This window comes from Monodelphis domestica, chromosome 1 (assembly GCF_027887165.1).
Source record: "Monodelphis domestica isolate mMonDom1 chromosome 1, mMonDom1.pri, whole genome shotgun sequence".
Classification (NCBI taxonomy): domain Eukaryota; kingdom Metazoa; phylum Chordata; class Mammalia; order Didelphimorphia; family Didelphidae; genus Monodelphis; species Monodelphis domestica.
The window spans coordinates 472,922,045-472,949,931 of NC_077227.1; the positions used below are offsets into that span (position 1 = coordinate 472,922,045).

A 27,887-nucleotide genomic window follows, 5' to 3' on the forward strand; every position below is an offset into this window, starting at 1 on the left:
AAAATTGTTATGATATGTTGTAATTGGTAAAAATTATCTTTAAAAAAATAAATTCCTATCCCCCAATATTTCCTTTTTACAGCTCTGATTATAAGAGGAAATGGTATATAATAATCAATGAGCATTTATTAAAATTGACTTTTAAGTATATTACCTAAGGTAAGAAGGCTGTTACTGATAATCTGCAAAATTCCATGATGAATATCATAGGGAAAATAGTGTTAAGATTTGAAAGAATCCTTGCAGATATCTAGTCCATCCTCAGAATTTTACGCTTCATGATGGGATCATATCAAATGTAGAGTTCACAGCTGGAAGGGTCTCTAAAGATATCTCGTAACTCCTTCTAATTTTGCAGTTCTAGGGAGGTAAGGTGATTGGCCCAAGATAACACAGATAGCACATAATGAAAAAGCTGGGAATTGAACCCAGGCTTTCTGAATCCAAATCTAGAGCTTTCCCTCATGTAGCACAGCTGAGGTGACATTTTGAGTTGGTTTTTCAAGAATTCAGTACAGTTCTGCAGAAAAAGCACATTCATTCTTGTATCAGAGTGGCAGATGTTGAGCATGTTTGAGGTGATGTGACTGGTCCATTCTGGCTGGAGCATGGAGTGTTCAGACAAGAGTCATATCAAATGAAGCCAGACAATTATGGTGGTGCTAGCTTCTGCAATGGAAAAGAAAGAAATAAGAAATGTACTGGATGTATGGAAGGGAGCCAGAATAGATTCTTGAGCAAGGAGTGACTTGTTTTATGGAAGATATAGACCTTGAACTCAGGAAGCCACCAGGTTGGTGTGGGAGACACCAGAAAAAGAAATCACTTTTTCTCAGTACCTTACAGTAGGATGAGTGCTTAGCTCTGATTGTTCTTGTTATCACCATAGGAAATAGTCCTGTGGGTGAGCAGTGGGGTCTGGGTGAATCAATGGAGAGTTTGACATGGGAGAGACATACATATCTAGGTTCTGGGGTCTTCCGCCTTGCCTCTCAACTTGCTTAGCTCTCCCTGCTCCTTCACTGTCAGGGCTTGGAAAGATAGAGTGGTGCCTGTGGCTGTCTTGCCAAAGCCCACTATTGGTCTAATTCTAAAGACCGAGAGCAGAAACCTCTTCTTGAAGGTGGAGTGTCATAGAGGTAAAGGAGACAACAAGACACCGGGGTTTAAAGTGCAAGATCCAAGCTTGGTTTATTAACACTGACTGGGGAAGAACTTGAATGGCAGGTAAACAAAGCATTGATTGTTCTCAGCCCCCACTTCCCTGATTAACAATTAAGCAGACTGGCAGAGTGCAGACCCAACCCTGCACTAGGTACTGAGAGGCATGAGAGCAGATGAGAATCCCTGCCCATCTGGATGGAGCCCACAGTCTATTTAGAGACATAAGACAGCCAAGCCCATACACGTCAGAGTGCTAGAATATGTGGGGGACAGACTCACCCCTCCTGGATAATCACTGCCTAACTTTCCAATTTGGTGTCTTGAGTCTCGTTCAGGTGGGACGTGGGATCAAGTTCACCGATTTGATCTCAGTTTCACTGGGGCACAACATAATGATCTGCCTGCATCAGTCTCTTGTGGTTGGGATTCTTGCATAGCCCTAAGAAGGGGACCGTGCCCTGTCATTTCCTGCCTAGTAATATTTTTCTTGGGGCCATTCCATTGGCAATAGAGCCTTGCATTTCACACCATCGGAGGTGAATGTGTCCAGTCTTTCCTTAGTTAAGGCACCTGGGAATGTTTAGGTTGAATGTTTGTCTCTACGCTATAAGAAGTATCTGACTGTGATAATCCATCTCTTATTTACTATAAATATTACCGTTTGGTCAGAGGAGTACTGGTGATGAGCAGCAGCTTACACATTAACAAATCAGCTTCTATTTCTCTACTTGGCCAACAGATGAATGGCTTGAACTCTAGCTCCTTTTTCTGACCCCTAGTTCCTGCCTTTCCCCATCTCTTTACTGTTAGTGGATAAGGCACTTGACTAGAGATGGGATACGTTGCTTTGGGACCTTTGGGGATCTCTGGTAGATTCATGGCAGGAAACAGGGCTGGCCCTCCTGATTGTCATGTCAACAGATCTGAAAGCCACTTTAAGAATGAGGACTTGGAAAGGTATCATTGTTTTCCAGTCCTGCCCCTAATTTCCTACTTGGCCCTTCCTCAAGGCTCTTTCAGGAAAATTCTCCCTAGCTGGAAGAAGAATGGATAACCCTAAAGAATGGCAGTCTGTTCCACAGAAATACAGCTCAGAAAAACATAAGGTCTTGAGTTTTTTGTTGTTGGGTTTTTTGATGTTGTTGGGTTTTTTTTTTTAATTCAACTGAGACCTTAATTTTTTTTCTTGCTTCTCCTTGCTGCCAATTTCCAGCTTTGAGTGGGCATGGCTGGCAGGCAGGTAATGGGGGCCTGTCATTAACACTCCTGCTCTGGGGCAAAGCCCAGAGGGAAGAGACTGAAGTAGCTTGGCTTTCTCCAAGGGCAGGAGGTAGTTCAAAGGATTCCTTCACTGAGTAAGAGAGTTAATCAGTAACTGGCCACAGGTTTGCCCTGCAGTATAGCCGCCTGAAGCAATTAGGATCAGACCCTCCTGGGTTGATCATTGAGCCAGAGGGAGTGGAGCAGATTAATAGGTAACTTGGCATCCAGAATGCCTGATATTAGCCTCCCAGGTGTTGAAGGGAGTAGGGACCCTAGTAATTAAGGAATTAAGCCTTAGATTGTCCAAAGAGGACTCAAGTGTTCACCCCTCTACCTCCCTAACATTCCCCAAAAGATGTTAGGAATTGAACTGTTGGCATTGGGGTATATTGCTTTGTGAAATAGCCATGTTTCTAAAAAGTCGAATATAAATCGAATTTCTATAGTTTATATTCTTCCTACCTTAGAAAAATCAATTATTTTGAGCTTCCAGTCTCTTGTTGAAATTTGTCATTTTACATGTGTGGGACCTTAAGTCCATAGAAAGGAAATAATTTACTTAAGGATGCACTGAGGTAGGGACAGATCTTGGTTAGAACCTAAGTGTCTCCACTTCATCGAATTCCTTCTTCTACTCCATTAATCAAGCAATTGTGCACCTAGATAGCATATGCCAAGTGCAGAGTGAAATAGACTGTTGTCCCCTAAGTTGTTGGTAAGCTAAGTTTCCATAATAAGAGATTTCCAGAAAATATTCCTGTAAATTCTAGAGAGGATGACAAAGATTCTAAATGGGACTAATTGGGTGGATATTGTTGGTATGGTCTAAATGGAAAAGCTACCCTTTTTACCTTGATTCTTCCCTAAAGGAAGTAATGGAGCCTAATTTATCTCCTTTTGTTTCCTTCCTCTTAGGTTTTACTGGCCAGAACTGTGAAGACAACATTGATGATTGTCCTGGCAATAATTGTAAGAACGGAGGGACCTGTGTGGATGGAGTGAACACCTACAACTGTCGCTGTCCCCCTGAATGGACAGGTAGGGGGCAATTGTCAGAAACCTGACTGAAGGGGAAAGATAGCATGTCCCAGCCCAGGAACTGGGGATGGTTCATTCTTCCACATGCAGTTCAGTTTCATTGGGACTTCTCCAGATCCATAGGTCATTGCAGATGCAAGGTTTAAATTAATACCATTTAGCCAGAACCAGAGCTCTGGAACTAGGAATTTTATGACTAACTAAATCCCATTTTGTCCTTTGTCCTTTCCTTGTGAGCCCTTATCTACCCAACCCTTTTAGCCTTAGCTCTACCAGATACATCAAGCCCACTAATATGGGACTCTGGGTTTATGGTAGTATTGAACACCATTTCCTAGCCAGGTGTTCAGAGACATCCTTTTGCCAATGTTTGAACCCAGAGAAATATTAGGAAAGGGATGTTGTTGACCATGTTAAAAATGAAAGAACTCTGTGTGTCTCCGTGTAGAGTCATACTGATGAACCTGAGTTGTTAAAACAAAATTTAAATAATATTTGGTATATTCTGGTTAAGAAGATAATATGTGGGGGCCATCTAGGTATCTTGAGAAGATAGAAAGGCAGGCCTGAAGTCTAGAGGACCTGGGTTCAAATTTGACCTCAGATGCTTCCTAGCTGTGTGACCCTGGCTGAGTCACTTAATTCCATTTGCCTAGCTCTTATCTCTATGTTCGGAACCAATACTCAGTATTGATTCTAAGACAGAAGAGAAGGGTTATGGGTAATAAAAAGGATAGCATATACATAGGTCTAATTTCTGCTTTTCCTTCTTTTCCTCTCCTCGACCCCATTTCGAAAGGAATAACTTGATTGTTGAATCCTGTGTAATGATCTGCCTCCTTAAGTACCAGCACTTTGTATTTATTTTAGTTAGACATCTTTGTAACATGATTAATGTATGTTGTCCCTGCTATCTCCTGTGAAATCTCTTAGCTTTGGAACAAGCCTTTCTAGTTCTCCCTTCTCCCCAAGGATTGGGTTTGATGTCCTCCTTGCAATCCTTCCCTCCCAGGTCAGTATTGTACAGAGGATGTGGATGAGTGTCAGCTCATGCCCAACGCCTGCCAGAATGGTGGTACTTGCCATAATACCCATGGTGACTACAACTGTGTGTGTGTCAATGGCTGGACTGGTGAAGACTGCAGTGAAAATATAGATGACTGTGCCAATGCTGCCTGCTTCCATGGTGCCACCTGCCATGACCGTGTTGCCTCTTTCTACTGTGAATGCCCCCATGGCCGCACAGGTAATCTCAGGGGAGGACTATCTGCGTACTGAAAAGTGCTTTGAAAATAAATGTATCATAGGAGGACGAGATGTTAGTATTATCCCCAACCCCAAATATTCTGGAAATCCAGATAACTGGAATTTTATCTAGGTTCTAAGCATGACAAGAATTCAAGCTTCTTTCAGAAACTTATTTTAATACAATATAGACACTTTATGTATGTTAGTCACTAAATATTTATTAAGCACAACCCATTGTATTCCAGGGTCTATACTAAGCTCTGGAAATACAAATGTGAAAAAGAAAGGCAATTGCCACCCTCAAGGAGCTTATTAGAGTCCGATGGGGGAAAACACATTCTGTCCAGTCTTCTATGCTGTCTCCAGCTCTACCTGTTGTACCTACAGTGAGCATGGGTCTTCAGTCAAGAAGACTGAGAAATTAAGTCTAGTTTTAATGACAACCTAGTTTGTGTTCTGTCATCAGTTGGATGATGGATCAGTTTTCAGGGATATGGTAGAGAGAGAAGGTATAAGTTGGACTATCTCAGTGGGTCTTTTGGTTCAGAGTTTTTTATGTATATGAAAGTATATCCTGATGTCTTTTTTTTTTTAATGGCAACTCATCTGTTGAAACATAGCATCATTATCAGAGATACTGGAACAACTAGAGCATTTGATCTTCCAGTCATTTGAGAATGTAATGTGTCATGCTAGGGGTAAATTCACATTTCATTAACAGTTTTTTCACCAACCCATTTCACTTAAGGTCTACTTTGCCATCTTAATGACGCTTGCATCAGCAACCCTTGCAATGAAGGCTCCAATTGTGATACCAACCCTGTCAATGGCAAAGCTATTTGTACATGCCCTTCTGGCTATATGGGACCAGCCTGCAACCAAGACGTGGATGAGTGCTCATTGGGTATGTGGCTCAGCAGGTCCATGGTGGGAGCTTCTGGCTGCCAGTGGGATACAAACAGAATACTTGTACTGGTCATACTACTGGGGGAAATAAGCCAGGAGAAAGACTGCTACTGGGGATCCTCCTAGTCAGGATCTGGGCAGAAGAGGCACAGTCTAATCTCTTGTTATTTTTACTTTAATCTTTTGGGCTAAGAAATTGCCATTTAGGGCTCAACTCCCAGTTATGGAAATTTCTTTAAATCTACTTTTATGTTTGTTCCTCCTTTTCCCCCCTTTACTAGGTGCTAATCCTTGTGAGCATGCTGGTAAATGCATCAACACTCTTGGCTCCTTTGAGTGTCAGTGCCTGCAAGGCTATACTGGGCCCCGATGTGAAATTGATGTCAATGAGTGTATATCTAATCCTTGTCAGAATGATGCCACCTGCTTGGACCAGATTGGAGAGTTCCAGTGTATCTGCATGCCAGGTTTGAAATGGGAGTTTTCTCTTACCCCCACTGGGGTGGGCATCCAGTGCTTTGTCCCAGATCTTGCTTGGGGAGTTTAGGCTCCCCACTCTTAGCAGCCATGCACAGGTCCTTGCTGAATGTGGGGCTGAGTTGTGGATACAAGATCAAGGAAACTAAACCAAGGTTGGATGGACTTGGCAGTTATCAAAGGTCAGAGCCTAAATAAGAGTAGGAATATAGGAAAAATGGGCAAAAGCAGAGAGAGCCCTAATAGGCTAGAGCAAGGTGTCAGAAGCCCAGGAAAAGAGATGGAAAGTAGAAGATACACAGGAACTGGTATAAGATGACATACAAGAAGTGTTGGGAACAGAGCCACCTTTTACTCTTCGCTTAGATTTGGGTTTCCAGTGTGATAATAGAACCCTGGCCTGTGTGTAAGGTTCTAGGTCTGGCTCTGGTACTTACTCTTTTGTGTGACCTTGGGCAAGTAATTTCTTCTCTCTGGTCTAGTTTCCCCTTCTAGAGAATGAAGGGGTTAGACTAGATGGCTTCTCTAATTTCTTCCAGCCTTGACATTCTGTGATTAGTAATTATGATTGCCCTTTGCTGTGTCCCAAGAGCTTCCTGTTAAAGCATGAATCTATCCTCAAGCAGGATTCTCCTGGGGCCCATAGGTGGAGAGAAAGGGAAGTTCCTAACAATTGCTTGAATCCTGGGAGCCCTTCTCTCTCCTGCCATCATACTTCCAATACTAACCCCATTCCCTCCTCTCTTCCCCCCACCTCCTAGGCTATGAGGGTGTTTATTGTGAGATCAACACAGACGAGTGTGCCAGCAGCCCTTGCCTGCACAACGGCAACTGCATCGACAAGATCAGCGAGTTCCACTGCGAGTGCCCCACGGGTAAGGACTAAGGATGGGCTGGCTGTGCGGTCGATAGCCTTGCCTCTCAGCGTAAGCCTTTGTAGTGGAAACAAAGTTGAAATTAATCCCCTTGCCAGAGGCAAGTAAGGAAAGGTGGATTTCCATGCTGGCAGCAGGGCCAGCCCCCTAGAGTCCAAGGCAGCCCACTCTCTCTCCTATAACCAAAATCCTTTATCTGAATGGGGGATGCTGCCATTTTGGCTAAAAATGTCACTGGATCATAGGCTCTGCTCTTCCCTGACTCATCCAGATTCTCAGGGGTAGTGTGCTCATAAGGAGAGTGTAGTGTAGTGGCAGGAGCAATGGGTTTGATTAATAGAACCAGGTTTCATCCTAGTTGTCAAGTTTGTCATCTTGGGCATTTAACCTTTGAGCCTCAGTTTCCTCATCTGTAAATTTTAATTTTTTTTTAATTTTATTTAATTAGTTAATTTAGAATATTTTTCCATGGTTACAAGATTCCTGATATTTCCCTCCCCTCCCTCCAATTCCCTCCTGTAGCTGACATGCAATTCCACTGGGTTTTACATGTGCCATTGATCAAGACCTATTTCCATATTATTGATATTTGAACTAGAGTGTTACATCCCCAATCCTATCCCCATTGACCCATGTGATCCTCACCTGTAAATTGAGGAGGTTGGACTGGATTTCTAAGGTCCCTTCTAACTTTAAAAGTCAATGAACCCTATGAATCGCATCCCTCTCACTCCAATCCCCAAATTGAAATTTCTCTTGGAATCATAACTCAAAGTATGGCTGGCCTAAAGAAGTGAGAAAGCCCTGGGATAAGGGTAGAAGGGGAGATGTGGTAGGGGTCTCTGGTATGGTGCAATGAGAAATATATGTAGAAAGAGAGTCTAGGAGGATTGGAATTCCAGTTCAAACTCTTTATCATTAACTATTTGTAACCTTGGGCAAACTGCTTCCTTGCTTTAGCTTCAGTTTTCCCATATGTAAAATGATGGTATTAACCTGAGATGTCCCTTGTAGTCCTGGCTTTCTGTGATTTTAAAGCAATACCTGTCTGGTCTTCATTTGGGAAGAACCTATTGTCACTGAGGAGGTGATGATTTCTCTCCAAAAATTATGCACAATAACTGAGAGTGAGTGAGCAGAGTCTCCGAGTACCAAGGGAAGAAAAGAAAGTAGGAATAAAAGGAATTGGATTGGAGGGGGGGTGCCCTTTTATTGCTCTTCTCATTTTTGAAAGAGCTAGTTAATGTAAGAAAGCTGCCCAAGGAAAGCAATTGGGCTTTTCCTGGGTAGAGCAAAGACATCCAGTCACCTTCCTAATTGAATAGTTAGCTTCAGTACTGCCCGTTAGTGCATGCACATGGTCTGTCTGTCTGTCTGTGTCTCTCTCTCCCCCCTCCCTCTTTTCTCTCCTCTCTCTGTTTCTGTCTTTTTTACCCTTTTGCTCTGAAGTAGAAGAAGAGGGTGGGCTAGGCCTTCTGAAAACAGTTAAAATGAAAATTTTAAAGTTTGTGGTTGAAAAGTCCCCAGCCCCCAGCGTGGGAAGGCTGGAAGAGGGGGGAAAGCCAAAGAGCCGGTTAGGGGCTTGACTAAGGTGTCAGTATCCCAGGGGAGAAAGCAGAATGGGGAGGGGGGAATGGCCAAGCTATGAAAGGATTTCAAAGTTCAAATCCTTCACTCCTCTAGAGATGTAAATAAGATATTCCAGACATTGGGTCAGATCCCCCCATTCACAGCCCTATGTGGCTGTAGCTATGGCAACCCAGAGTGGGTTTGAAAAAAAATACCAGCTTCTATAGGCAGGCGGTGGGGGGGGGGGGGGGGGTGCTGCTTATGCAGAGAAGGGACAGTGATCAGAAGGGAGGGAGCTGAAAGAAATTAAGGGGCTTTGGGATGAGAGCTTTGGGCTAGGGCAGGAGGAGAGACAGAGTTTGAAGAATATCCTGGAGGGTTTGGCTTTTTTTCTGAGATTTATTAGGAGAGTTTTATCCAAGTCTAAGATTTGGAGAGGGAAGAAAGCAGGTATTTGGGAAAATACTTATTGAGCACTCCATAGTGGTATGTGTGAGCAGGTTTTGGGGAATGGGCTGATTTTATATGACTGGACCAGTTTGGGGGTGGGGATGGATGACCGACCTAACTTTATGGGTCTGGGCTACTACTTGAGGAGCTAAAGATGGGAAGGAAGCGCTTGGAATAGCACCAGAGAAGAGAATCCTTGCTGAGTTTCTCCGAAGGATGCCCACTTCCCTAGGATTTGTAGATATCTAGGAGAGGAGAACACAAGTATTTGCTGCTAACTTTTCTCTGCTCTCGATTTCAGGCTTCAATGGGCACCTCTGTCAGTATGACATTGACGAGTGTGCCAGCACACCTTGTAAGAATGGAGCGAAGTGTGTGGACGGCCCCAATACCTACACCTGCGAGTGTACTGAAGGTGTGTGTGCGTTTGGGGATAGAGGGAAGGTGACATGGGCCAGGGAGGCAGTAGGCAAAGGGCTTTGGGAACAGCTGCCAGAGCTCAAAAGACAGAGAAGAACCCAATTCTTGATATCTACTGTAGTCTCAAATAGCAATAATAATTTCTGTGCTGTACTGCACTTTCCAAACAGTAAAAAAAGTACCAAGCCTGAGTAATAAGACCTATGAAGTTGAATCATAGGAGAGATATTCCTTCTCTCCAATCACTTAGTAACTCTAGAGTTCCCATTTTCTCATTCAGAAAGGGGAGAATACTCTTGCACTAAGACCATTACAGAAAGTGCTTGGTTGGTCTCAAAAGGCTATGTAAATGTGAGCTACAATTACATACAGTTTTGACAAGTTTCTGAGTGAATAGCAGATCTTTGGGGCAACACGGGGGGGGGGGGGTGGGGGGGCGGAGAGTAAAAAAACTATTACAAACAGGAAAAATGATCATTTAGAAGATACAATGTGGCTAAGGAAAGGTCTTAGATTCAAACTCTGGCACAATATTTGTATCAACCCTGAAGGTTGGTATATTCCATTTGAGGAGGCAGGGATCATTTCAAATAAAGATTTCCATTCTTCTTTCTCTGGTATTGGAATGGGTAAACCCTTTGCTATCTAAAAAACAGCTAATCCTCTTGAGAGTTCTGGAGCTAAGGTTTTATGCTAATCACAATGATACTAATAAATCTTTTTATATTTGTGGCACTTTTAACTATTCCACTCTCCCTTTCATAACTAAAATGTTTTGTTTATTTATTGGCACTTTTTTTTTAACATTTAAAAAAAAATTTAAAAATGTATTTACCAAAGCCTTTCTCCATCCCCTTTAGACTCCTCCTTTATAAGAAATAAGTGGTCAATCAAAATGATTCATTATATTGACTGTCTGAAAGTACATGTCTCATTCCATATTTAAGGTTCACCACTTTTCTGCTCAGGGGCAGTCAGCATGCTTCTCCGATCAGACACTTTTGATTGAGAGTCTAATCTATCATTGGTAGCCTCCTTTTCAGTGCATTATTGCAGTATCTGAGTAAATTTTTCCCTTGGTTCCTATTATTTCACTCTGCAGCGGTTCAGATAGGTTTTTCTAAGTCAGATATAAGTCCAAGATAAATCTTTATTTCTTATGGTGTATTAATATTCCATTATATTTGTGTATTAAATTTATTCAGGCATTCCCCAGGTAATAAACATCGGTTCCTGCTAGTTCCTTGCACCATCAAAAGTGCCACTAGAAATATTACTACTATGTATGTGGGCCATTTTTCAGTGGCATCCTTGTTGATTCTCTTCCCTATCCAGAGAAAGGTTTTTCTGGATCAGATGCTTTTGTGTTGGGATTTTTTGTCCTTAAGTCATTTTTGTAATCATTTGATTCCCTGACATCCCTGTAATGTAGGAACATTGACATCTCTTGTCCTTCATTTGACAGATGAGGAAACTCACTGGTCAATGCAGGCCCCCTGAGCGATGCTTCCCCATCTCAGGTGAAGCTGCTGTTTCATTCACAGTCCAGTAGTGCTCTTAGAAACACTGGCATTATTGGTTGTTAAAAATGCTTTGAGATTACCGTTTGGGAGCAGCTGTTCAGGGGGTGACTTAGGCAAGCTGTTGCTGGTAGCATAGCACGGGTTTCTCTTCGGCACAGGGCCCAGAGACCTGAGGAACAACTGGGCGAGCCGATGCCGGCAGCCCGGCGTTCAACAGAGCAGCCTTTGTGCAGCTTTTGTGGGGCCTTCCCGCCAGAAGTCAGAGTGGGGCCGTCCCTAATGAGCCTGTACACAGTGCGGAGCCCTGATGAGAGGCGGGAAGTGTTGGGTGGGGGTGGGGGTGCTCCTAGAGACAGTCCGAGCCAAGAGACCAGTCCAAGGGCAGGGGGAACACAAAGAAAGGGTTGTAGTAGGCTGGAGAGAGCCCTGGCTTTAAATCTTGCCTATGCTTCTTATGTTGTATGACCTTGAGTAAGTCATTTTTCTGCTCTCCGGGTCTCAGTCTTCAAGAATCATAGACTTTTGGAGCTGAAAAGGACCTTGGAAATAATCTAATCAAATTCCCCTCGTTTTTACAGAGGAGGAGACAGAGACCTGGAGACATGATGACTTGCCCCAAATCACAATTAGTTGTATAGGTCATATAGACTTGAAGTTGGGCTTTCCAATGCCAGTATTCTTTCTATTATCTGTATAATGAGAGAATTGGACTAAATACGGTCCCTTAAAGGCAATTGGGTGGTGGGGCCTGAAGTCAGAAAGGCCTGAGTTTAAATTTGCCTCAGACATTAGCTGCATGAGTAGGAAATCGATAAACCTCAGTTTCTTCCACTATAAAATGGGGATCATAACAGCCCCCACCTCCTAGGATTGTTGTGAAGATCAAATGAGATAATAGCTGTAAAATGCTTAGCATGTTGCCTGGCACATGCTCTGTGCTTGTGTCTTTGCAATTCTAGAGACTTCCACCATGGCCCCTCTCCAGACCTTGGTCTCTCCCATCTAAGAAGGCCACTTGGTCTTGTTTTGTTCCCTTAAGCCCCTATCTCTCCAGGGTGGGAAGTGATGTGGAAGGGACAGCGGTCTACGGCTTCTAGAGAAAACTGTCTAGAAGAGTGTTTTGGGTACGGTGGGAGAAAGCACTCCTACAGAACAGGGACTCCAGCCACACGCCTTGGTTGGCCTCTGCTGAAAGAAGCGGGAGATGAAGTGCTTAAGCCGTCCAGAACAGCTCCGTTCTGACTGCTCCTTCGGTGGTGCTCCTCTCCCAATCAGGTTTCACCGGCTCCCACTGTGAGGTGGACATTAATGAATGTGACCCCGACCCCTGCCACTATGGAACCTGTAAGGACGGCATTGCTGCCTTCACTTGCCGCTGCCAGCCAGGCTATACTGGGCATCGATGTGAAACCAACATCAATGAATGCCAGAGCCAGCCTTGCCGAAATGGGGGCACCTGTCAAGACCGCCACAATGCCTACTACTGTCTCTGTCTCAAGGGGACCACAGGTGAGAAGTACCTTCTGGGAGTGCGTGGCAAGGCAGGAGAAGCAGAGGGAGGGATAAGGCTGAGCACACAGGATGTGAGGAAGGACAGAGACGGCGAATGTATTTGTTGTATCCGTGTGTGTGGGGGGGGGGGGGGGTTAAGATAAAAAGTTGGAGGCCAAGGGCTGAGGGAAGCTAGACAGGTCGTGCGTATATGTATCTCTACTTATACTGATATTTTAAAACCTAAAATTCACTAAGACTTTTTATAGAGAGTGAAAATCCCTTGGGAGGCAGAGAGTGGGAAATGGAGCAAAGTAGGAATTAAGCCTGACAGTGACCGATGATTCTCTTCCCTATCCAGGGCCTAACTGTGAAATTAACCTTGATGACTGTGCCAGCAACCCCTGTGACTCTGGCAAATGTATAGACAAGATCAATGGTTACGAGTGTGCCTGCGAGCCAGGCTACACAGGTAAGGAGCATGGGGTTCATTCCCCTCTTGTGGTTGGTTCTCTGAACACCCCCAAACCCTGGTCCCATTTTCCAGCTCCTTGTTTTAAGTCATTCCTGCCCTTAAGGCTGACAATCTAATGGGCACACAGAAACAAGCAAGGTTAACCTATGTTTGAAACTTTGATAGATTGCAAATGAGTTGTACAATCAGTCAGGGACTTGGCAGGAGGTCAAGATCACTGAAGGTGAGGTGATTCCAGAAAGCTTCGTGGGGGACATGATCTAGGTTTGAAGAGCAAGTGGGATCTGGCTAGGTGGAAATTGGGAGAAGAACAAAAACCAAAACCTTGATATTTGAAAAATGCATATCATATTTGCAAGCCAGTCATCTAGTTTGATAGAAGAGTAAAAGGAAATAAAATTGGAAGGAGAGTAGGTTGAAGCCAAATATGGAAGGTGAAGCTGTGGCTTGTAGAAAATAAGCAGTTCTTGAAGGCTCTTAATTAAAAAGGGAGCTTCTGGATTGATATCTGTGTTTGACGGAGATAAATAAGGTTGCCTTGATAAAATTGGTTGGAGGTAGAGAAGCCTGATTTAGACTATTGCCAGGCATTCTCTCTTGGTTTTAGGATTACCAGCTTACTTCCTGGTCAGCATCATTATGATTACCCAACAGCCTTCCTCCCTTCTTACAGCTTGGCTGGAGGGGCCTGGGAGAGGGGGGCAGCACAAGGAAGCCCTGAGTTATATTCACAGAAAAAGAGAAGGGGTGGTTAGTGAACCTCATTTAATTTCTATGTGTCTGTTTCTTCCTATAAAATGAGGGGCTGGACTAGATGATCACTGATCTCCATTTGGGTTCTAAATCCTGCGATCCTATGATCCCAATGTTTTGGGTCTCAGGGCTATCAGGTTCCTTCCCTTGTTTGACAGGTTGATTTAATTTCCAAGGGCAGAACTTGGATCAGACTAATACTACTTACTAATGCCTTCCAGGCCTGACTCAAAGACACCAGCAAAGAACTGATAGGTTTTATTAGGACCACCTTGTTATAAAAACAACTCTTTTCTAAAGTTCTTGCATACTTGTTTTATATAATAGTTCACATTACGCTCATGAGATGGGCAGGATACCTGTAATTATCCTTATTTGGTAGATGGGGAAACTGAGCCATAGACAGGGAAAGGAAAATATTCAGAGTCTCACATTGAGTTAGTGGCAGAATTGGAACTAATACCAGGATCCTAATACTCCAGGCCAGTGTTCTATTGCTGTGCTACATTTTATAGGAAGAGGTCTAGGGCAAGCTGAAAAATCCCTATAGCTCCTATGAGTGAGGTCATAGGATTTAGAGCTGCAAGGGACCTTCAAGGTCCAATCATTTTATTTTATAGATGAAGGAAGAACCTTTCCAAAGTCGAATAGCTAATAAGTAGGAGAGCCATGACTGAAACCAAGGCTCTCTGACACCAGAATTACTTCCCTTTCTACTTGACGAAGATACTCATCATCCCTTACCAGGCTGAAGATAGTGAGCAGGGAAAAGTCGATTGGAGAGGGCTTAGAGATCACTATTCCACTGATTCTACCCTCTCTTCTTTCCCCTCAACTCTAGGGAGTATGTGCAACATCAACATTGATGAATGTGCTGGAAACCCATGTCACAATGGTGGCACGTGTGAAGATGGCATCAATAGCTTCACCTGCCACTGCCCGGATGGCTACCATGATCCCACATGCCTATCTGAAGTCAATGAATGCAGCAGTAACCCATGTATTCATGGGAAATGCCGGGATGGTCTTAATGGGTATGTAAAATTCCTGCTTCAGGGAGTCAGATGATCTCAGCTTTTATCTCCACCATATCTTATTAGTGGGACCCCTCTTCTTCTTTTCACAGTATCTGTAGATCCCAATTTCCTACCCTCCTTGGCTGAATTTGGGTTTCTTAACTTGAAATACCAAAAGATCCCTTAAAAGAACATCCCTTTTCTGTATTTCCTTTACATCAAAAAAAAAAAACAAACAAGAAAAATCTCTTTGAGTCTAGCATTGTATCTAACCACCTGCTTATGTTTAATTATGACCCTTCATTTCAAGGTAGTCAATGCGATATGAGAGTATGTTTATTCTAGGTGGTAAAGAGACTTTGCTTTTTCTTTAGGTACAAGTGTGATTGTGACCCTGGCTGGAGTGGTACCAACTGTGACATCAATAACAACGAGTGTGAATCGAACCCATGTGTTAATGGGGGGACCTGCAAGGACATGACCAGTGGCTACGTGTGCACTTGCCGTGAGGGCTTCAGTGGTGAGTATCATCTGGGGCTAGGGGTCTTGATGGCAGGGAGGTTGGAGACAGACTGAAAGTCTCTTTAGCTTTCTCTTAATTCCTTTGCTATTTTCTGATGACCTATTGATCCTTGACTATAATTGTATCCCTGAGAAGCATAGAACTGGTGAGACAAAATTAGGGGACCATCCTAGCAAATGGAATGTTCCACTTGGATTTCATTCGCAAAAATGTTCATTAACAACTGAGTAGAGAGGGCTCTTTATTAGTTGGGAAATATTAATTTAACAACTAACTATTGATGCACATACAGGGCTCTCTGGGAAATGTTATGGGGATTTCAACTATGAATAAAATAGCCTCTACCTTCAAGAAGCTTCCTGTCTAGTTGAGGAAACCAGACTCACATCCCTAGAAAATAATATACCACTGTAAGAATGGTAAGAGATAGCTAGCCACAAGTATCTAGAAGTATAGATGGATGGTTGTCGATATTATAATGTCATTAGGAATGATCTGACACAGCACTATAAATGTGAAATACATTAATTGAGGTTGACTCTCTGGTCAAGACCTTCTTTTACTCTTTGGTGGGGTCTTGCCTGACCAAGACATAGAATAAGGAAAAGAAATTTGGAAGAGGGAAATGAAGGAGGGAGTGCCAAAAAGAGAAAAAGCTTGAGGAGAAAAAAGACTAGAATCATTAACTTTTAGAGCTAGGTGAAACCTTATAAATAGTCTAGTTCACTAATCAATGCAGGAAAAAACCTTAAGGCCTCAAAAAGGGAAAGGGTTTACTTGATGTTACTTAAGTTAGTTCATGGCAGAGCTGGGACTAAAACCCTGGTCTCGTGCTTCTAAGCTAGTACTAGTACTTACTAGTACTCTTTACACTGTCCCATAAAACAGAAAACATGTGCGTAGTATAGGAAGGAAAGGGCCCCTTAAGCTCAGGGACCATTCCCCAAAAGTACCTCTATGGCCCTCTGTACTAGAGCCTTTTTCTTAAGGAAGACTAAGGCCATCTTGAGAAACTGGAACTTGATGGTTTGTTTTTTTCTGTCCTAGGCCCCAACTGTCAGACCAACATTAATGAATGTGCATCCAACCCGTGTCTGAACCAGGGTACCTGTATTGATGATGTGGCTGGCTACAAGTGTAACTGCCTCCTACCCTATACTGGTAAGAAAACACAAGAGTGGAAGGATATGGATAACTGTGATCCCTTACCAACACAGGTGTATGCACTTGCTTAGTCTCCTTTTTATCCAGAATCTTAAAAATATACTCTCTTTCAAAAACTCCCAATCCACTTTTAGGGCCACCCTTAAAGTGATTCTTTTTTAAGGAAAGTAAGTTTGTCCCTAGTTAGTGCCATTAGGAGATACAACCCCCCCCCCAAAAAAAAAAAAAAAGTGACCTACAGTCTGTGTCATGAGAGAATTTAGAATCTAAACCATACTGGGGGAACTTAACACTTTGCAGAAAGGGGGTAATGGCACTTAATTTAATATGAGTTACTTATTTTATTTTTGCCTCTCCCCTTGAGCAGTTGTGTATCTTATGAGAAGACAGCAAGGTGGGATATAGAACTTAAAAACCAAGAAGACCAACTTGTCAGGGATTTCCCCCGTAGAAATATGTCATCAGTTTAGAGATGGGGGTACCAGGCTTAAGGAAGGCAGTTGTCCTCTTTGGTGTCCCCCCTACAGGTTAAAAATAGTTCTAAAACTTGTTAATGCATAGAGTCAGACTCCAGAGTTGGAAGGGCTCTTAGAATATAGTGTCAAAGTTGAAAGGGACCTTAGAGACCTGACCTATTCCAAAAGTTTCCTTTCACGGTATAGGTAAACTGAGGCCCAATAGGCCTTATTCCTTTTCCAAAGGAAAAGATGCCATTACTTTGACCATCCTCATTTTGGACAAAGGGACAAAGTATCTTTGTTTACTGAGACAGCCAACGTAGTGCTCACCAATTTGTCCTGGCTATTGCCTTTCTGATATGTGCTTTGAATCATTTCCTTCTATCCCTTAAAAAGCCTTCAAGATTTCTTTAGCCTGAGAGAATGGCTACCATCCTTTGTTTAAGCATAATTATGGTGGAAAAGACAGAGATTGGAGATTCCAAGGGTTGGAGGAGGCTGGGCAGGATGTGTATATGTTTTTATAGGGGATGAAAACAATGGCTGAAAAACTTTACTGAGTAGAGTTTGTTTAAATGTGGAAAAAATGAGAAAGGACTCCTTTAGAATCATGAGGATTTACTCATCAGCCATGTGTCCAGTGGTAAAAAATACCATGCAAAGGATTGATTCACAAATTCTTTTAAATAAGGCTCTTATGAGTTTTCAACTCTGAGCATGAGAGTGGATAGATTTCTGCAGGTTGTGGGGAGGGCAACAAACATAAGTTCCTGAACCCTGGTCCTAAATCTGTTATTTTAGCTTCAGTGGATGCTGCTAAGGGAACCTGACTCAGAAGGGTTAGGAAGCTTCCGGATGGGCTGTACTTTGATTTCCCGTTACATAAGGCCATAAGAGAAATATTTGCTTTGACCAAAGATAGAGGCCTGCATTCTCAATTGCTCTCCCAGAGCCAGGCGGGTGTTGTTTAAGAAAACAGTGCAGAGTTTTTGTCTGTTGGGGGGTTCTGTCCCTTTCCGGGCTTGTACATGAACAGCATTCTCACTACTGTTGATGCTCCTTTTTGGAAAAACCTACATCAGAACCCCCTGAAAAACAGAGCCTAGGGGCAAATAGTGTGAGGGAGAGGAGAAGGAATTAGTGCTGATCTAGTTCCTGTTGGCCAGCTTCCTGCTTCCTCTTGCACAAAATGGCAACATGTGCACAATTGTAGGAAACTCTGGCGAATTTCCTGTCTGTGCAGATTGCCATGGAAACAGATAGGAAAAATCAGCTCTGGAAAAATCACAAAGGCCTACTTGGAAGATAACAGTTGACAAGGAAGATAAGATTTCCTAGTCATTTTATTCTCTCTCCCTCTGCCCCCCCATGCCCTGTAAACAGGAAAACTATAAATCAGTTTTCATTTTTTAATTAAAAAACATATATAATTGTCTATGTATATATGTAAATGTTTTTCCCATGTATATATTGAAAAGAAAAAAAGGTATTCTAGTAGAACCTAGGGACCCAATGCTAAGGCTCTGTTTTACTCTCAATGTGACAAATAAGAATTACTTTAGGAACCAGGGTGATGCTTCTAAATGATTAGTTATCCTGGAAGACTGCCCAGTGCAATTGGCTAATTCCTAGGCTTTGCTAGGGGGGAATTCCAAGAAGAATTCTGCCATGGGAGCAAAGTCCTTGAATTAGGCTGACCTGATTTCAGAGTAAGGGTATTAGAGTTCCATGGGGAGCAACGAGACCAAAAAGATATAGTGTCAGAGTCAGATAGAATAATGCCATGAAGTTGACATCTCAGTTCATCACAATATTCCTTTTCCCTATTAAAATGTTCATTGATAATGGTTTTAGAGGCATATATCCTCTTTCAGGGGTATTTGGGGACCTTCAAAAGTCTTTGAGAGAAACTAAACTATAATTCTAAATTGATAGTTTGATTGATTGATTGATTGGGAGCAGGGAGGGAAATTGAGTCTGGAACCTAATAGTTCTTGCAAAGGCCAGCTATACAAGGCTCTGGATGCTGAAGTCAAGTAAACTCATCTCAGTTTCTTACTTCGTCTTTTCTCTCCTAATAATCAGGTGCCACCTGTGAGGAAGTGCTGGCTCCATGTGCCAAAGACCCATGCAAAAATGGCGGAGAGTGTAAAGAATCCGAGGATTATGAGAGCTTCTCATGCATGTGCCCCACAGGCTGGCAAGGTAAGGCTCTTTCAGAAAAAGTACTCCATGATGCTTCCTGGGACTCCTTTATCAATTTAGTAGGTTGTATTCAGGAATCCCACAGGACAAAATAAGTCGCTTGAAGTAATAGTTCATAATAGCAGAATCATGAGATGAAATTGGGAGTCTAGGAGGACTAGTCAGACCAGAAGTCAGCTGCCTTTCTGGGTTTTTGGTCTTATTGCCCAGATTCCCTAAAGCACTCCTCTCTGACCAGGGTCTCCTATACCTAGAACAAGTGTCTTCAGCCATTCCAGGAAATAAGAGGTTCTTGGCCTTGCCCTTGGCTTGTTGAAGGATGCGCTTCATGAAGTTACCTTCATTCTTTGGAACTTTCAGAATCAAGATAGAAGCCTTAAATTCCTTCTGAACTCTTAAAGAATTTCCAGAAGAAGGGGGTCTGTGGGAATGGTTCTCCTCAGCTCAATGGGAATGGTTTTCCATGTTTTGAAGTAGCTAACAGTAGCTACTCTGGAAGGCAGAGATAGGCAGGCCCAGGTTTCAAATTCCAGCATTTCTACTTGCTAACAATCTGCAACCTCAAATAACCTACCCTTCCTGGGCTTGTTTTTTTTTCTTTGTAAAATTAGTAGGTTGGTGTAGATGACCTATAAGGTCACTTCTATCTAGCTTGACAGCTATATCCCTGTGATCCTTTATCAACCAGGTCAGACCTGTGAGATTGACATCAATGAATGTGTGAAGAGTCCATGTCGGAATGGTGCTACCTGTCAGAATACCAATGGAAGTTACCGCTGCAGCTGCCGGGCTGGCTACATGGGACGCAACTGTGAGACCGACGTGGATGACTGCCAACCAAGTAAGATGGGGCTGGTATCAGGTGTGGAAAGGGGAAATGTTAGGGTACAGGGAGGGACTGGTAACCATCTGATCTTCTCCATGGGAGCTTCTTCTCTCCTGGTAGTGAGTAGTTAAGGCCCCTTAAGGGTAGTGTGGTGGAATTAGTAATGACTCATCAATAGGAACATATGGACTCTTAGTACCAGCTCTCAGCAGCTAAGTTTAGAAATAAATTTTATTGAAGCCTTTAGTTTTTATATAATGGTCAATAGTTTCCTTTCATTTTTTTTATTTGAATTCTTCTTTGAATAAAAAAAAAACCAAACCTTTAACAAAACCCATCAATTGGTAACCATGTTAGAAAATACATACCACATTCTATCTTGTGCTGTCCCTACTGAAACAGGAAATGTGGTTCATTATTATGAAACAGAGATCATTCATCAATAATTAATTTAGAATCCAACTGCTTTTCTGCAGTTTGAGTCACAGGATATAAATTCTCATTTCATTCCGTTCATCTAAGTCTTCCCACATGTTTTGTATTGCTTTATATTTGATATGGTACAATATATTATATTGGGCTTATGAGCCATAATTTGTTTAGTCATTCCCATTTAATAATAGACAATAATTTTTATCTGGTTTTTTGCTACCACCAAAACAAAACAAGGACGCTTTTATTTATTTATTTTTGGCTTAGTAAGATCTTTCTGCCTTTGACTTCCTTGAAGTAGGATCTCTGAGTCAAATGGTAAATTTAGTGACTTTTCTTACCTAGTTCCAAATTGTTTTTGCAGATTAAGGAAATCAATTCACAGGATTATTAAGTGATATGTTCATGTGCCTGTCTTCCTTTAGCCTTGTTAACCTTTAACCATTTTGTTCTTTTGTTGTCTTTGCCCCTTTGAGAAGTGTGAGCAGAAAGCTTAGAATTACTTTCATTCTGGTCTTTTTGGTGATTTGTAATAATCTTTCATATGATGGTTGATCGTTTTCTGCAATTGATTGTGGCTGTGTGACCCCTTAGATCCTTGCCATAATGGTGGTGCTTGCTCGGATGGTATTAATGCTGCCTTCTGTGACTGCCTACCTGGCTTCCGAGGTCCCCAATGTGAGGAAGACATCAATGAGTGTGCCAGTAACCCATGTAAGAATGGGGCCAATTGCACTGACTGTGTCAACAGTTATACCTGCACCTGTCCATCTGGCTTCAGTGGAATCCACTGTGAGAACAATACTCCAGACTGTACTGAGAGGTGAGAATTGGAGTAAATGAGGCAGAGATCTCTAAAATGCCCCATCTTATTTTGTCAGTTCAATTCCATGGAAATTATAGGGGAAATGCATTCTTCGTGTTACTTAGAGAAATGAGAGATGTGTTTGTTGTGGAAGCCAAACTGGGTAGAGAGCTAAGAGATTTTCTAGTCTTGTGACTAATTTACATGCTTTGAGACTTTGGACAAATGACCTCAGACCCCCCCCAAATCTTCCAACAGTAAAATGGAGACAACAATAAATACTCTGCCTACTTCATGGCATGTGGTGAAATAATGAAAATGAATGTGCATTATAACAAATGTGAAATTAAGTCACAAAAGCATTTGACTGAATCTATTTGTTAACCTTTTTTTTAAACATTATTTTATTTGGTCATTTCCAAACATTATTCATTGGAAACAAAGACCATTTTCTTTTCCTCCCCCCCACCCTCCCACCACCTCTCCCATAGCCAATGCATGATTCCACTGGGTATCACATCTTGATTCGAACCCATTTCTATTTGCTAACTTTCTGACAGATTTCAGATTCACCTGACCTTAAGCAGGTTGCTTCCATTCTTTAAGCCTTGGTTTCCTCTATTTCTAAAATGAAGGACTTCAATTAGATGATCTTCCAGGCAGCCTCCAGCCTTCTAACTGTTATTATTTTTTATTATGTAATAAAGATATACAAGAAAGTATTTTGGGGAATGCACTTGCTTTGGCATACTTTTGTGCTATAAGAAATACAATGTAGAATCATCAAAGAGGCATAGTAGAGAGAACTTTCACCCTTGAACCAAAAAGACCTTTTAGAAGTATTTGGATTCTGATTTCCTAAAGGTAAACAATTCTGAAAGATTTAATTCTGATCAACCCAATGACCAACCATGATTCCAAAGAACTGATAGTGGATAACACTACCTACCTCATGTCAGAAAATTGACAGACTTAACTTGAAAAAGAAAACACATTTTTAGACGTGACCAATATAGGATTTTTAATTTAATTTAAACTTGCTTAATTATCCTTTTGTGATAATATCATAGTTCTGTATTTCTTTATCTTTTTTTTCTGGTGGATAGGGAAGGTGAGAGTGAAAAAAAAAGAATCCCTGATATTCTAATAATAATAATAAATTGAATGTGCCATAGACATCTCAAACTAAAAAGAGAAAGAAAATATACTTGCTGCAAAGATTATTATTTAGACAGTATCTAGTATGTGGAAAGCAAGCATGCCTGTACAGTGAAATGTTTTGCAGATGGCCATGGGATTAGCCGGTTTGAATTGAAGTGTGGTGTATTCATTGTTGTGATTATAACTCATAGTTGTACTCTTTGGCTTTTAGCTCCTGCTTCAATGGGGGCACCTGTGTGGATGGCATCAACACCTTCACCTGCCTGTGCCCACCAGGCTTCACAGGCAGCTACTGTCAACATGACATAAATGAGTGTGACTCACGCCCTTGCCTACATGGGGGTACCTGCCAGGATAGCTATGGCACCTACAAGTGTACCTGTCCCCAAGGGTATACAGGTCTCAATTGCCAGGTAACTGGTGCTCACTATGCTTATGTGTTAGGTTGTTCAGACAGAGCCCTAGTGTTCCTATCTGTTTATACTTTAGGGATTTGTACTCTACATTAAGCAAAAACCTCATGTATGAAAACCTGTAGTTAGAATTAGTAGTGAAGAGGCAAGGTGGACATGGAGGTAGAGTGGAAAGAGCTTTGGACTTAAGTTCTGGGTTCTAGTGTTCGTTTGCCTTTTTGCTACCAAATAGCTGTGTGACCTTAGGTGAGAGTTCATTCTCTGTGGCTTCAGTTTCCTTATCTGTCAAATGAAGAGGTTTGAACTAGATGAGGATTCTGAGATTCTAAAAAAATAATGAAAAACAACCTCAAGGCCCTTAAATTCTTCCTTCAAAAGGAAGGGTAGAATAGTTATCAAGAAGGATGACTCAATTTAGATTTCAAAGGATGGGTGGGTAAGATTTGGCTAGATAGAAGGAAGTAGGGAGGAAGGCATTCCAGGTGATGAGAGGAGTTCGGTTCTAGAAAAGTGGATATGGTATATTTGTGGGGGACAGTGAGGAGATAAGCTAGGGAGTGACAGTTCATTTTGCAAAATGCTTTTTCCCTTTCTAAGAGGATTTAATGCAGATCTCTATTTAGGTGTTTAGCTGAAATACAGTTGAAATTATAACTACTCATATACCTTTAGAAAGAAAATCTAGATGTAAAACATGGTCTGACTATTAGTTGTCCAAGAATTTAATAGATTAAATTCCCATCTGGAAGAAGGATTTGATTTGCCATTTCCTATCCCCAGAACCTGGTGCGCTGGTGCGACTCATCACCCTGTAAGAATGGTGGGAAGTGCTGGCAGACCAATAACCTGTACCGCTGTGAGTGCAACAGTGGCTGGACTGGCCTCTACTGTGATGTGCCCAGTGTGTCCTGTGAGGTGGCTGCCAAGCAGCAAGGTGAGGTGCTCTTCCTATTGATGGGTGAGCAAGGAAGGTATGGAGGGCTTATAAGGTGTTTCATCGCAGGCCCATGCTTGTTGCATAGGCACCATTTCCCAAGGTTTTTTGGATCCAGACAATTGTCTATGGAAACTCCAGAGACCAGCCACTTGACCATGCCGCTGGACCCACAGAGCACAGCTTATGTCTTTACTGCTTATTAATTCACACACAGTGCTTGGGGGCTGAAGTCATGTGTAGAATAATTACAACGAGAAAAATGTCATTTCATACTCGTAAACTTATATCTCCTATCATTGTAGAAATCAGAGGCATACATGGGACTAAGAGTGTTTTGTATTTTCTTTCATGATAGCTAAAGAAAAAAATGCATCTCCTATTAGACAGTTCTTTGATTATTGCCATAGACTGAGGCCTCTTTCCTCTTCTCTATAGATACAGATGTGGCGCACCTGTGCCGGAACTCTGGGCTCTGCATGGACACTGGTAACACCCATTACTGCCGCTGCCAGGCAGGCTATACAGGCAGCTACTGTGAGGAGCAGGTAGACGAGTGCTCTCCCAATCCCTGCCAGAATGGAGCCACCTGTACAGACTATCTGGGAGGCTATTCATGTGAGGTGAGTAGGAACACGAGACACTGGCACTACCAGAGAGACACAACAAACACACTCCCATAGATACTTGGCAATGCCATTAGAGACTCCATTGTCCTGTAAAGGGAGTGCCATCTTCACTGGTGGGACTGTACTAGTTGTTGAAAACTTTGTCAACAAGTCTAACTAGGGCTTACTGTGTCTGCAGCCTATGCTGGGCATATGGCACCAGGCTTTGAGGAGCTCATAGTATTGTTAGGAAGATTCATACTGTGTAATTATTCATATTCTTTGCCATCTTCTTCTAATACCATTACTGCAATACAAACTAAGGGGGATCTCGACTTTTATAGCTAGGCTGGACCTCAGACAACATAATCTCTTATTGCAAACAAAGGCATTTCTGCTCAGTAGTCAGGTTTTACCAGAAGCTTGTTCCCTGCAGAAATAGCCTTTGAGGCATTAGAGAACTTGAGTGTAGGAAAAAAAATAGCTCTTTCACCAGCACAGGGTAAGACTGGTCCAAGAGAGACTAGTAGTACACCTGGGTTTTGGCTCAGACACTTAATTTGGAGGAAAAGGTAAGATAATTGATAGCCAGAGAAGGCTATGGTCTTGAACTGGGCACCAAAATAGATAGATCGCAGGACTTAGGGGAAGGGGAGGTTGACCTAAGTTAGCCTGTGAAAAAAATGGGATACAGACTATTTTAAGGATAATGTGATTTCTATAGGATGTAGAAAACAAATATGTGATTTTCCTGATGGAAAATAGGCATGTTAGAAAGTTTTAGGGAGGTAGAAAAAAAGGCAAGGGAGGAGAGACAGGTGGAATCTGTCCTTGAGCCCACACTGTAGACAGAAGAAAACACTGGCATGCATGAAGCAGTTGCAACAAAATACAGGACATAGTATACAGAGCTTGGATTTCTCACTGTTGAACAAGGTGGTATGGTAGTGAGGGAAGGCTTCTGGGCAGGAATAGATATTTTCTTACAAAGAAACACCCCCTGAGCACTGAGGTAGCTCGGTAGATAGAATGGCAGGCTTAGAATTGGGAAATCTGGCCTTAGATACTTCTTAGCTATGGGACTCTAGGCAAGTCACTTAACCCCAAAAGCCTATCCCTTAGAGCTCTTCTGCCTTGGAACAATACTTAGTATAGATTCTAAGACAGAAGGGAAGGGTCTAAAAAAAAGAGCCCTGACTCTGAACTTTGAAGTCTATTCTGACTTCTCCTTTGAATGTTGCAGGGGCTAGGGAAATGGAAGCCCAGAACAGCTACATTCTGTGTTTATCTCAGCCCTGTAATGGCTAAGCCCCCTGAGGCAGGTGAGTCCATTCAGGACCAAGCAGTGATGTTTTTCCCTTTTCAGTGTGTCGCTGGCTATCATGGAGTGAATTGCTCTGAGGAGATCAACGAGTGTTTGTCCCACCCTTGCCAGAATGGTGGCACCTGCATCGATCTGATCAATACATACAAGTGCTCCTGTCCCAGAGGGACTCAAGGTAAGGGAGGGATCTTTACTCCATAAAAGGTCTTGGGTTTGTTCAGGGGAAGTGCAAATAAAGAATATGCAAGCGTGCAGAAGGCTAGAGAGGAGAGCCAGATAAGCTCTGTAAGGATAAGTGTTCACCTCAGAGTTAGCAGCCTTTTTCAGATCTCTTGCTTGCCAGTGACCACATATCTATGTGTGTTACCACTCATCTCCTCAGTGTGGTAAGTCTTCCCATAGCTGAAGCCATCCCTCCTTTAGGGCTCTCCTTGCCCTCTGTGGCCATGCTTAGGTCAAACCCAAATGACCAAGTCGCCTTCTTATAAACCTGCCAGCTCCCATATCTATGCCTCCTCCTGAATTCTGCCTCTCAATATTGAAATGCAACGTTATGCTCAGGGAGTACTGAGCTCTTAGTTCCAGTCTTGGCTATGCCAGTGACTAGGCAAGTCATTTTTATCCTTTGGGGCCTCATAGTTCTCATTTATTAACTGGAATTGGTATTGTTGGTCTTTTGAGTACTCACTTTCCTCCTTCCTGTGGGGTGTCCGCAGGTGTGCACTGTGAGATCAACGTGGATGACTGCAACCCATTTATTGACCCTCTTACCCGGGGGCCAAAATGTTTCAATAACGGCAAGTGTGTTGACCAGGTTGGAGGGTACAGTTGTAACTGCCCTCCTGGCTTTGTTGGAGAGCGCTGTGAAGGTGATGTCAATGAATGTCTCTCTAACCCCTGTGATCCCCATGGCACTCAGAACTGTGTACAGCGTGTCAATGATTATAAGTGCGAATGTCGGCAAGGATACACAGGTAGGCAGAAAAGGAACAATGGAAGAGAAACGGTTTTAGGGACCAGGTGGGTGGAAGAAGCGTTGGGGTAGAATAAGTAAGAGGGGCTGATTTTCACGTATCCCCTATCACTAATTCAGGGCGCCGTTGCGATTCAGTCATTGATGGATGTAAGGGCAAGCCCTGCAAGAATGGTGGGACCTGTGCCGTGGCCACCAACACTGGACGTGGCTTCATCTGTAACTGCCCTTCTGTACGTAGGATTGTGATTTTGTGGGGTTGGCAGAATGGAGGGAGAGGAGGAAAAAAGACTAAAGATAGGGTGGGTTCTTCAAGACTATCCATCTGATCATCTGGACAGTCCTAGATGTCTCCCAGAACCCCTTGGGATATAGTAAATCTTGGATTATGAGCCTTAGGAAGAAGCGATACCATAAACTCTTTTTTTTCTCCCCAGGGCTTCGAAGGTGCCACGTGTGAGAACGATTCTCGTACCTGTGGTAGCCTGCACTGCATGAATGGGGGCACTTGTGTCTCTGGCCAGAAGAGCTCTAAGTGCTTATGCCTGGGGCCATTCACAGGCCCTGAGTGCCAGTACCCAGTGAGCAGCCCATGTATCTCTAACCCCTGCTATAATCAGGGCACGTGTGAATTCATCCCTGAGAGCCCCTTCTACCAGTGCCATTGCCCTGCCAACTTCAATGGGCTTTTATGCCACATCCTAGACTATGGTTTCTTGGGTGGTGTGGGGCGAGACATCACTCCACCTGAATTTGAGGAGAAATGTGAGATCCCTGAGTGCAGGAAGGACACTGGCAATAAGATCTGTGATGGCAAGTGTAATAACCATGCCTGTGGCTGGGATGGTGGAGACTGTTCCCTCAACTTCAACGACCCCTGGAAGAATTGCACTCAGTCCCTGCAGTGCTGGAAGTACTTCAATGATGGCAGCTGTGATAGCCAGTGCAACAATGCTGGCTGCCTGTTTGATGGCTTTGATTGCCAGAAAGTGGAGGTCCAGTGCAAGTAAGTCTCTTTCCCCGTTCCAGATGCTTTCTTCTTCTATTTTTGGCTTGCTTCATGGGATTTAGAAGGCCTTTTATAGGCTGTCCATAGAAGAGTCAAATTTATTTTTGTGTCCTGATGAGATTTAGTGATTAAGAAAAGTCTGACTTTCCTGTCCTACCCATCCCTCTATGCAATAGGAAGGAGGGACAGTGGGGTTAGTTCTTCTGGTTGAGGAAGAGCATAAGCAAAAGCTCACAATTGAGAAAGCATCTCTGGCTTGTTTGGGGGGAATAGATTTGGGGGCCATTCCAAATGGTATCCTGGTGGTTGGTTCTAAGCAGCCAGGCTGTTGTTCATTTGAGACAGTGGAAGAATCTGTGGCCAGGAGATAACTGTGTCCTCCTC

The 27,887-nt window shown here is 42.8% G+C and overlaps 1 protein-coding gene across 1 annotated transcript in view; it reads left to right on the plus strand.

Annotated features, from left to right (window-relative positions):
- Window positions 1-27,887, plus strand: part of NOTCH1 (notch receptor 1) — a 78,149-nt gene that overhangs the window by 38,608 nt on the left and 11,654 nt on the right. Inside the window, exons 5-25 of the mRNA XM_003339653.4 lie at window positions 3,343-3,465; window positions 4,478-4,711; window positions 5,462-5,617; window positions 5,901-6,086; window positions 6,858-6,971; window positions 9,292-9,405; window positions 12,209-12,442; window positions 12,786-12,896; window positions 14,494-14,686; window positions 15,043-15,188; window positions 16,239-16,352; window positions 18,899-19,018; window positions 19,707-19,859; window positions 20,871-21,099; window positions 22,454-22,655; window positions 23,436-23,589; window positions 24,028-24,212; window positions 25,564-25,696; window positions 26,238-26,495; window positions 26,615-26,727; window positions 26,932-27,500. Of these exons, the coding sequence (XP_003339701.3) occupies window positions 3,343-3,465; window positions 4,478-4,711; window positions 5,462-5,617; window positions 5,901-6,086; window positions 6,858-6,971; window positions 9,292-9,405; window positions 12,209-12,442; window positions 12,786-12,896; window positions 14,494-14,686; window positions 15,043-15,188; window positions 16,239-16,352; window positions 18,899-19,018; window positions 19,707-19,859; window positions 20,871-21,099; window positions 22,454-22,655; window positions 23,436-23,589; window positions 24,028-24,212; window positions 25,564-25,696; window positions 26,238-26,495; window positions 26,615-26,727; window positions 26,932-27,500 (3,841 nt within the window). The remainder of the gene's footprint in view (window positions 1-3,342; window positions 3,466-4,477; window positions 4,712-5,461; window positions 5,618-5,900; window positions 6,087-6,857; window positions 6,972-9,291; window positions 9,406-12,208; window positions 12,443-12,785; window positions 12,897-14,493; window positions 14,687-15,042; window positions 15,189-16,238; window positions 16,353-18,898; window positions 19,019-19,706; window positions 19,860-20,870; window positions 21,100-22,453; window positions 22,656-23,435; window positions 23,590-24,027; window positions 24,213-25,563; window positions 25,697-26,237; window positions 26,496-26,614; window positions 26,728-26,931; window positions 27,501-27,887) is intronic.